Raw genomic sequence first — 11,285 nt, forward strand, 5'->3', positions numbered from 1 at the left:
ACAAGACCGTGACAAGACCAAGATCCATTTGAACACAAGAAGAAGACCCGGATTGAGACTCGAGACCAATAGTCCATTGTTTCCCAAACATAAGCAGAATAAGAAGAAAATAGTTTGAAAGATACAGTATGTGTGCTAATTCTATAGGATTCAGTGTTCCACAATAGAATAAAAAGAAAATAGCTAGAAAGATACAGTATTTATGTTTATTCTATAGGATTCAGTGTTCCATCATCAAATCATTGCAATGTATTAATACAAAAATATGATTAACATTTTAATTCATACATTTGATTATCAGAAAATAACCCAAATATGACCTATTAAATGTAGTATGACCTGGCCTATTAAATGACATATGTACTATACTTAGATCTTAATCTAATCTTAGAAAAGTTTTTTTTACAACGTAAAAAAATATATAATTTGGTTTCCTGTTCACCAGGTACTATGGTTATTATGACATCACAATGTTAATACCTGCGTATGATCATCAGCAGTATTTTCGATCGATCGTTGTAGGTCACGTGAGACAAACGAATTGGTTTCTATGGTACCCGAAAAGGTGAGTGTTTCCCGGGAAACGGCAACAAAACATTGCCCGGGGACATGTGGCTGGAAAATCAACCACTTCTTTAGTTACTGTTTTGTTTAAATACAGTTTCAACTATACTACAGATTTAAGTAGCGAGTTATATAATGTGCTCCTGCTTCGCTTTGTACACTTTTCTCTGTTAGAAGAAGCAGGAGTGTCAGCGATTCGTTCTTGTCCTGAAAATGGATGTGTCGTCGTTTCAGAACTTGCAGGCGCTCTCTGCCTTGCTAAGAACACAGGACGATGACGATGAAGATGATTGCAAAGTAAGCTTTATTGTGAAAAATACATTGCCTTCTTATCAGTCTTTGTCCTAGCAGATCATGTAGTGGTGGGTCAGGGTGTAATATTACTATTTTATCCAACAGAATGTGAAGTCCATTGCCAACATGGGCCCTGGACACATTGGACCCTCTCACTTATCCAAGGCCACCACAGAAGGTAAGGCATATGACTTTCAGGTGCTGAGTAAGTCTGACTGGTTTAGGTCTCTTCACTAACAGTCTGTATTCATTTAGCAACATCGGCGTATTCTCAGAAGAATAGCAAGGACATCTGGAGTGAGGATGAGGTGTCAGAGGGGGGACAGTATGATGACCTGACTGATCCACGTCCTCAGCCTGAGTAAGTAATTATGGTCTCAATCATTCTGGGTCGTCCACACGGTAATGATTCTGATTCTGGACTATAAAAATTGTTACATGTAATTTGAATGAATGTAATCCAGCGATAAACTACTATATAAAAATGAGAGAACTATACAAAATATTGCATTTTGTCTGGGTTTAGGTTAACTTTGAGTGATTTTAGGACAGCCATATTGACAGCCAATCAAAAATGCTTCTAAAATTGACAGAGGGATAGTCTGTTAAATAACTAATTCCTCTGGATCCAGGCAGATTCCCTGTGCAGCATCACCCCATATATTCCAGGGAGGGATTTAAGTTTAAATAATTTGATTTGAACTCAAACTTAGTCTAAACACAAGAACAAGCCATCAAAGTAGATGCGTCGCATCCTCCTCTGGAAAACAGTGGACTGCTCTGAGCAAAACTGATCTGCAGGGGTCATGTGAATGAAGATGAGAAATTTCAAATTTAAAGGCTCAACCAAACGCTGTGCGTGTGTGTGTGTGTGTGTATGGCGCAGGTATGAAATAATACTGAAGCAGAATGTGGGGACAGAGGACCTATTTCTGGGGATGAGCAGAAAGGACCCCTCCTCCATGTGCTGCGAGGGCATGCTGGTAACCAGACAGACATAATACACTGATCACATTTGCTGTATTATCATATCAACCACCTAAATAAAGTCCAGAATGATTGCCCATCAGGTGAAAATAAGGCTGCCCGACACCAAAGCAACAGATGTCGTCCTTGAGGTGAAGGAGAAATTTCTCGATCTGCGAACACCAAAATAGTAAGATCCCTTTAACATTTTCTGTCATCCAACCATCTGCCCACAGTTCCATCACTCTGTGCTGAACCACCGACTCTCTCTACCGTCTCTACTTAACTCTGTTAACTGTTTTTTTCTTCTTTATGAATTGTTTTGTGTAAAGGCCGCGGTCACCATTGACAAAAACACTCCAGCTTGTTCTTTCTCTCTCTCTTTCTCTTGTGTTCTATTCAACCCATCAAACCCTTCCCACCTTCCTTACAGTAAACTAGGTCTACATCTACCTCACCCCGTCCACAGCCAGGAGGGAAAGGCCGAGTTCTTCAGCGAACGAGAGGAGCTTGAGGTCACCCTCCTCATGAACCGCCTCATGGACTGTATCAACCAGCAGAGATAGAGAGAATCCTGCCTTTACCTTCTATACCTGCCCTTTAGAGGTGAGGTACGGTATGTTAACTGCAAGAGCCACTGTGATCTGTTCTTTCACAGGTCTTAAAGGACAATGCTCGTTTTTGACAACCTGGACCTTATTTACGACATATTATAAGACGTTTGACTCACCGAGATCACTTTGGCGTAGTTCGGAGGCCTGTAGAAGAAATGTAAAATCCAGCGCGAGCCAGTATATCCATGTAATGGCAGTGATCGGGGCAACGAGAATGCAGCTTCTAAAAATCTATTTTCTGCCGCAAAACGGTTGTTTTCATCAATCTGTCTGGATGAATCGCTAGTTGTGCTTACATACAGAGCATAGGCCTGTTGTGGTATTTCCCATGCCTCTGTAATATGATCTTTAGAAACGTCGTTAGACACGAAATAGCTTCCTCACTTGCTCCAGCACGCATGCGCACAGCGTGCTGGAGCAACGATTGCGCGCTGTGCGCATTAGTGCTGGAGCAAGTGAGGAAGCTATTTCGTTTCGAAAGACGTTTCTAAAGATCATGGCATGTGAAAACCACAACAGTTATGCTCTATGTAAGCACAACTAGCGATTCATCCAGACAGATTGATGAAAACAACCGTTTTGCGGCAGAAAATAGATTTTTAGAAGCTGCATTCTCGTTGCCCCGATCACCGCCATTACATGGATATACTGGCTCGCGCTGGATTTTACATTTCTTCTACAGGCCTCCGAACTACACCAAAGTGATCTCGGTGAGTCAAACGTCTTATAATATGTCATAAATAAGGTCCAGGTTGTCAAAAACGAGCATTGTCCTTTAAGCATAAGGTTCACACTTTTTTTTAACTTTTTTTTTTTATCTTGTCATGTAAAATTGTTTTAATTAAACCTGAATAACTCTTGTGCATTTAATGTAGGCCTGTATAATAACATTTTAAAGTTTATTCTTGCTACCTATTCATGTATTTTTCCTGCAGCTTTCGAGAATTTATTATTAATATATAATTCGTAGGGCCATCCCCCTATATTAAGAGTTAATTGCCTCTCAATGCAAATTGACAATTTCAATAGCTTTGTACTCGGCTTTTTCAACATATTTCTGAATAAAACTTCACACACTACAGTAGCTGCAAATGACTCAAAATGACAAGATGCCTGAATCATGTTAAGATCCATTTAAGTGTTAAGATCCATTTAAGTGTAGACTAGTAAAATAAATGTTTTGCTAAATTACATTTCTAGGTTGTACAATTTTCATCAAAACCCTGTTTTTGGGTCCCATTGACTTGACTGGTGGGGAAGCTTTACATGGGAAACTCCCATAGGGCGACACTCAAAAAACACATCTGTACTGTACTCAGACGATCCATCCTTAATTTAGCAGCTGTTAGTTTGCTGTTTAGTATCTGTCTCGTGCAATCTAGCAATTGAGCGTGACCCTTGGCAGCAACCTATTCATGATTTCAGCACATACAGTAAACAAGCGGGGCCATTCATTCTGATTGGTCATCACAGCAACTTTGAGTTCTGACTAAATACCTTTGTTTACACTGCAAAATAGCACATTCAAGTTTATCATGTTTTAGTAGGATGAATGATGTAAGGAATGTTGGTAAGCCATAATGGATGCAGGTAGCATTGTGATGTCATAATCATCATCATAGAGATAGTGGAATTTTCAGAATATTTAAGATCACAACATTCATTTCAATCTGAGTAGGCCCTTTTAACCCTGTGAAGTGGGAGCAAAATTGTGACATCAAATGTATCTTCTAAACACCCCCTATTTTGTATATTTGTAGGCTTTACTGTGGCAGTGGAGCTTTAAGACTATCAGGCCTTACATCCAAATCACTGTAGCCTATGACATTGCATTTTTCCAGCTCCAACCCATCCCTTTAAGAAAGGCAAAACACTGCAGGGCTATAATTTGATTTATCATATTATAATCCTTTGTTGAAATCCGTGAGGAAAACGTGTTAAATAGGCTACAGTAGTTAAAAGAGTATCCTACAGAAGGTGTAAAAGTTGAGTAGGAGATGCTGGAGAACCTTTTTTAGTGCAAAGGTGAAATCTGACGCTTATTTACATTTTAATTGTCGTCTTCTATTATCTCACTTTAAAACGTACTTTTTGTTTTATATTAAAAGTTACTCATAATTTGACAACCAATTTGGGAGCGTGTGTGTGGGAGGGGGCGTGGGCGTGGCGTGCACACGTTACCGCAGCATCGAACGGTGTGATCTCCTGATCTCCTGTAACGCATGCGTTTCCGTCACAATACACAGCGGACTCCATATCGTTGAATAGCACGGTCCTACCGTCCTGTTCCCCACGCCTTGCTCTCGGTATGGCGGACGGCGAGAGATCCCCGTTACTGTCAGATCTGGGAGATGGTGCTCTTGGCAGCGGTAACGGCGGAGTGTCTCCAGGCGCACCTCCCTATGGTTTGCCCAATAAACCACAAAGTGAGTATCCATAGTGCTCTCCACCCTAGCCTCATATTGCATCCACTTAGCAACAAGCTAATGTTAGCTATAGCTACCTAGCTAGATTTGACAAAGATTTGGCCTTTTGTGTCTTGCAGCTAGCCAACATTAGTTATCTAGCTAGATGGATATAAAACATGCATTGATGTCTGGCTGTCGAATGAAGCTTATAGCAACCATGATATGATATTATGGCCATAATTCACTTGTGTGTTGTGCACCAGGGGAGGCTCAACTCAAGCCAAGGGGGATAAATCTTGGGATTGCTAGCTTGCTGCTAACTGATAGCTAGCTAGCTAGATCTGATGCCAGCAGCCGGTTAGCTAACGTTAGCACTTTCGTGATGTATCTCACTGTGGATGGAGTCTCACGGGCTCTGTAAAACGTTTCAGCTGCTAGCAGTCGGCAGCAGCTAAGGTTAGTAATGTACGCTAGGATACATCTAGCTAGCAGTAGCTAGCCACCCCATTGCCTAAAAGCACCTGATCTGATTGGCACTTGGTATGGCCAAGACGGCGCAGAGTGCATCAGGAGAGGTAGCTATAGTGTTCCCAAATGACAGCAGCAGTGTGGCATCATGTTCAGTCTACCTTAATACCTCCTTGTTTACAGTAGCTACAGCAGGCCTGGGCTAGCTAAATGCTGCTTTCCCACTACCATGGATCAGGTCGTCACACTGTAGCCTAAGCCTCTTCCTGCAGCTTAAAAATAAGAAAAGAAATTCCTTTCAGTTGTACTTGAGGCTTAATCTTATTTTCTTGTTAAGCCTAATATAAGAGGTTAAAAACACACTTTTAAGACTGGTGGTTCATTGAATACAACTCTTGTGACTGTTACTTTGACTCTTGTGACTGTAAACAGATTGTTGTTACATCTCTCTCTCTCTCTCTCCTCTTTCTGTCCCCCCAGGTTTCCCTCCGTTCCCTAGCCCCACCCAGCCCTCAGTGCTCCTGGGGGAGGACCCCCCTCCATATTCCCCCCTCACCTCCCCCGAGAGCGGCAGCGCCCCCGTCATCAGCTGCCGGGTGTGCCAGAGCCTGATCTCTGTGGAGGGGAAGATCCACCAGCACGTGGTGAAGTGCGGCGTGTGTAACGAGGCTACGGTGGGTCCCGCGCACCTCGCTCGCTCACGTCTGTGTTGTTACTAGCTAGCGACGCACATTTGGCGTAACACACATTCAGCCCGTATTTTGACCATAATGTAGTTACACACCTGCTGTGTGTCATTATTGCCATTGTCTGGCCAACAAACAGTCAAGTGTTGGAGCATAGCGGCATTGTAGCATCACACACAACTCACTCACGTGCTGTAGGAGTGGCTAGGCCTACTCCGGAGTAGCCACTGATGGCTAATAATGGAAAGAAACGCCACACCCCCTTTTTTGTGACAGTGATGAATTCATTGATTACAATTGTTTAGGCAAGTGGAGGACACTGATTATTAGAATACCCTGATTGATATTAGATTAGTTGTATTGTCCTCAATGAAGAAATGCTTTTCCCAGCTCACATAGTCAAATATTAGACAACAAATAAAGAAAATGTGTCACAACCATATAGCCCCACATACCACCTGTACATGCAGATAGATCCAAAAATGACAATATCAAAGCAAAAACAGTTTCATAAACCTCGCCAGAGTGTGCCTTATTCAAGACAGTTACACTGTACGGCACAAAACTGTTCTTGAAATGCACCGTACAGCACTTCAGAGTCCAATACATGCGGGGTATTTATCAAATAGATCATGATATTCCGATGACATTAACACTTAAAACGTCTCACATTCCACTCTTTTCATGTACTGTGTGTGTCCTCCCCCTGCTGCTCTCTGGCTCCCCCTGCAGCCCATAAAGAACGCGCCGGCGGGGAAGAAATACGTCCGCTGCCCCTGCAACTGTCTGCTCATCTGCAAAGTCACCTCCCAGAGGATCGCCTGCCCCCGGCCGTACTGGTGAGAGACCAGCGGGAGAGTGAGGAGGAGGAGGAGGTAGAGGCAGGCCGATGTGAGGTAGATGAAGACGAGAGAGAGAGAAGGGTAGAAAGGGAGAATGTGAAAGGCCACAAGGAGAGAGAAATAAGGGGGGGGATTAGAATTTTAAGCAGAGGAGACAATCATTCACAATTGTTTTCTTACACTGTGGCACAGTTTGTCGTAAACTAAGGAATAAGGCCTTGTAAGCTAAGGTGTGTGTGTGTGTGTGTGTGTGCGTGCGCGCGTATGTGTGTGTGTTTGTGTCTCCTCAGTAAGAGGATAATAAACCTGGGTCCAGTTCACCCCGGTCCGGCCAGCCCGGACCCCCAGCCTGCCGGAGCGAGGGTCTCCTGTGGACATTGCAGCAACACTTTCCTGGTACGACCCTCATCCCACAAAGAACACTGCCCCACGCGAGTTTTTCTTTTCTTTTCTTTATTACTCTAAACATACAGGCCTGCTGACTTAAATATTGCCATATGAAACATGACTGTACCATCCCCCACAGTATAATGTACACAACTGTTTTGTTGTCTTAAAATGTAATGCTCCAGCCTATTTCTGTGTGTCGTAATCTAGCTCCAGATCAACTGATATATTCTAATTTATCACAGTACACGTACAACTGCTTGGTTTACACTTATCTATCCTGTCAAGGCTTTTAATTCACCTGGGGTAGCTAGGCTACCGTGAAGCTATAGTGGATTTTAATCGTGTTGGGATATTGCTTAGTCTGGCAGCAGGGCTATTTTAGTCTGGTTATGATCAGCCTGATGAACTGATATCACATTTCCCCTAAGTGTTCCATCATCATCAGGGTGGCGTTTTCTGAACGTTCTTTCCAATGTTTCAGTGGACAGAATTTACTGACCGGACGCTCGCCAGATGCCCTCACTGCAGGAAAGTGTGAGTGTCTTTTGTCCCGTGCATCTTCCGGCTCATACTGTCCATCCCTCTGTCTCTGTCTCTCTGTCTCGGTAGCCTTACTGTCAATATACTGTTACTGAGACCATGGAAATGGGTTCTGCTTGTTTAAAATCAAATCATGTAACAAGGCTCTTTTCTACCGTCGGTATTTATGTTGGAGAGCCGTAGGTATTCCTTTGAACTATGCTCAGTGTCAGATTCCTACACCGTGAGCTCTGTGCCCCTGCAGTAGTCTTCATGATAAGCTCCTTAACTCGCATGCAACAGCCAGCATCTCTGCTCAGCCTGTGGCTGTTAAATAACAACTTGCTCCCTCCTCCCGTTTGACCCCCCAGCTCCTCGATTGGTCAAAGGTACCCCCGGAGGCGGAGCTTGTGGTGTTTTCTACTATGCCTGCTCTTCGGCATCTCCACTGCAGGGCTGATGGTAAGGAAGCTTCATACTGAAAACTGAACCGCCATTTTCACTGTTGTGCTGACTGGACTAAAGAAGACAGTGACTGGACTTGGAAGACTGACTGGTGTAAGAAAGTTGCAATGGTCAGAAATCTGCACACGAACGTCAACTACTTCAAAGAGCGTTTTGTATACCTCCGTCAACTACTTCAAGGAGCGTTTTGTGTACCTCCTCAAGATTTAGTTATTTTCTATACTTCTTGGGATACACATTTTGTTTGTGACTCCCTCAAACAGCTTACACTAGTACCAAGCTACTGAATAAACAAGGTGTGCACTCTGGAAGTGCAACACACTACCCATGGCGGTACACTGTTACCATGTTCCCTAACATGTGCCTTCACTCTCTCTCCCCCTCTAGGCCGGCACATGGATCAAGGCCCAGGACTACAAGGGGATCTACGCCTCCTGGGCCTTCCTGATCCTGCTGGTCCTGCTCACCCTGGGCCGGGCCTTCTACTGGGCCTGCATGCGTGTCAGCGAGCCCCTGCAGAACTTCACATAGACAAACACACACACACACAGGACCCCAGATGAATGGGAGGAAATATGGCTTTTAAGAAAACGGGAAAAAAAAACATATTTATTTAATTGAAAATTAAACCCCTAGAAAGAAGTTCCCCTCCTTCCCATCTCCGCTTTTAGTCATTGTTCAATGTTTTTTCCAATCTGGATGGAGATTGATATATGCTGCCAAAATGGTGGTAGCTTGACAGTTACATTACTAATAATGATGTGTGTATATGTAACTGTGGCCAGTAGGAGTTGCAGTTCATTTAAACATTTTTAATTCGCTTTTCCCCTAGTTTTAAATGTCGCTCCACGGGCAACCCATATAAGGGCATGGCTTGTTTGAAAGTCTGATGACATTGGCCTCATTTCAGATGAGACAGCTCCCTAATCCTGATTGAAAATTGCTTTAATCTGGGCATTTTGGTACCACAAATTATTTTGAGCATGATGAAATGAAGTCAGATAACGCTTAAACTGGCCTGTGTAAGGTGTATCCCCTTTGAACCTCAAACAGGGCATCATCAGAGTGAAGCGAGTCGGATGTTTTTAAGTTGATGTTTGTGCTGCATATCTGCAGGACTGTCTTTGATCCAAAGCAGCTTGGAAGCCTTAAAAAAGAGTTGGGAGAGAAATATTCAGTCTCATTTACACACACGCCACGCACACACCTTCTCATTATCACTTTATACTCAAACATACCAAAACATTTTGAGACTTTCATTCAGAAGGGTTCTGGTTGGGGAGGATCAGTGAGAATATAAAAGATTTGCCTTTGGTTTTGGGCGCCCTGAGTTCTATTCCCAGCAAAAGCGCAACTTTTTCATTTTCCTTACCCTTTTCTGAACTGAACCTTAATATTTAACACTTGTTAGTCTCTCTCCAGACTCAAATATTACATTGAATCGCTGCTACATAATAGAGTCTGTGCCACTTCGCCGCACAAGCTGGTATTCTGAGCACGTATCGACGGTTCAAAATTGAAAGAGTGACAGGTCATAGCAGCAAATGAGAGATGCTAGCCCAGGTTAGATGGGCGGGGCATATCTATGGGAGGTGGGAACGCCTGATCGCGAAAGTCTTTACTGATTGGTGTCGCGGGGATTCCTGCGAAACCAATGAATTGCCAGGATTTGAGCATCAGATTTTTGCATGAAGTGTCCCAGATCCATAGAGAGACTTGCAGCATGCAGTAACGTAGCTTACGTAGTGTATCAGCGAAAGAACTCTCATGGGTCTGGCGTTGAGACTAACCATTCGTAAACCTGCCTATCTCTCGCCCTAGGCCTTCTGTTTACATCCTCAAACTTAACCGATAGCCGTCAGTAGATAACTAGCGTTCTAATTTGGCTTTACTTCCCTTAAGATGTAGGGCCATAACAAATCTGACTGTGATATTCCATTAATGGAAGCCACTTTCCTTCTTTGAGGGGAGGAGCGTCATTTCAAACTAGCAAAAGAAACAAAGAAAGAACAAAGATGGCGCTTTGTGAGCGTAGTCAATGTCAGTGGAAAAAGTAATTGAAGTGAATGCCTACACAGTACATGCATATTCAAACAATCTAACGGATTAACATTCACTTGTCTGTGGTTCCAAATGTGGTAATAGTTTTTTGTACAATGTTTTTATGTTTGATTGTAAATATATTTGTTGTCTGTTTAAGATCTATAACTAAGCAGATATGTTGCACTGTGGTGCATAACACTATGGGGTTCCTGGATAACTTTTATTTGTTTATGTTAAATGGATTATTTTTTTAACCCTTCACCTGCTAGTTTAATGATTGATTGATTATTACTAACCCATCAAGCCTTTGGATGAGAGATTGTCCAATTCTTAACCTTACATGCACACACTTATTTGAGCATATTTCTACCACAAATCACATTCCACAGTAATGACAATATTACACACACACACACAGAAAGACATACTCAACATATATTGTTGAAAGGATTGGCCTGCTTGACAGAACTGAGGTAGCAGACTGTGATAGTTATTTTGAAATATGCTATTTATTATAATGATGATCATGTTTTATTCATGACTGTATAATATTGATCATGTTAATGCCAGTAATAAAAAAATAAAAAACTGGCTGATGCTCTGAACAGAGTTTGTTTACACTCAAATAAAGACATGATGTATGATAATGTGAACATGCAGTTTGTCTGTTGATTACAAACAAATACATGTTTTATTTGTATTATTCCTATTTTTTCCATAACGACCTACAAACACACACACACACACTACTTGGCTCCTTTCGGGCTCTTATCTCTAGTTCCATGCGGATATTTTTTTTCCCCTCGACACAAAGAGATGTAACTAGGATTATTGAGAAACCTTTCAGAAACCGCAGCTCCCCAGAGTGGGAAAGAATGAGGGAGGAGTCGGAGGAAACCATCCGAGGAAAGACAACTGGTCCTGTAACCTTCTGGGTTTAAGTGGCTTTAGCTCTGAGGGCATTAGCGATAGCCTGCTAGCCCCTTTGCGAAATATAGCTGGGCAGTAATCCGGTCCTGTTAACAC

The 11,285-nt window shown here is 42.7% G+C and overlaps 2 protein-coding genes across 2 annotated transcripts; both read left to right on the plus strand.

The window, feature by feature from the left end:
• Positions 1–777: 777 nt before the first annotated feature.
• dnaaf6 (dynein axonemal assembly factor 6) lies at positions 778–2,390 on the plus strand (the record flags this gene model as incomplete). The annotated part of the gene is made up of 6 exons (XM_084447250.1): positions 778–861; positions 964–1,036; positions 1,114–1,219; positions 1,745–1,841; positions 1,929–2,014; positions 2,258–2,390. The coding sequence occupies 6 exons, from the start codon at positions 778–780 to the stop codon at positions 2,388–2,390; spliced, it is 579 nt and encodes a 192-aa protein (XP_084303376.1).
• Positions 2,391–4,712: 2,322 nt separating this feature from the next.
• On the plus strand, positions 4,713–10,729 carry pip4p1a (phosphatidylinositol-4,5-bisphosphate 4-phosphatase 1a). The gene is made up of 7 exons (XM_084447473.1): positions 4,713–4,864; positions 5,795–5,988; positions 6,733–6,839; positions 7,133–7,238; positions 7,714–7,766; positions 8,123–8,213; positions 8,604–10,729. The coding sequence occupies exons 1-7, from the start codon at positions 4,747–4,749 to the stop codon at positions 8,745–8,747; spliced, it is 813 nt and encodes a 270-aa protein (XP_084303599.1). The 5' UTR covers positions 4,713–4,746; the 3' UTR covers positions 8,748–10,729.
• Positions 10,730–11,285: the final 556 nt, after the last annotated feature.

This window comes from Borostomias antarcticus, assembly GCF_949987555.1.
Source record: "Borostomias antarcticus genome assembly, chromosome: 12".
NCBI classification, from domain to species: domain Eukaryota; kingdom Metazoa; phylum Chordata; class Actinopteri; order Stomiiformes; family Stomiidae; genus Borostomias; species Borostomias antarcticus.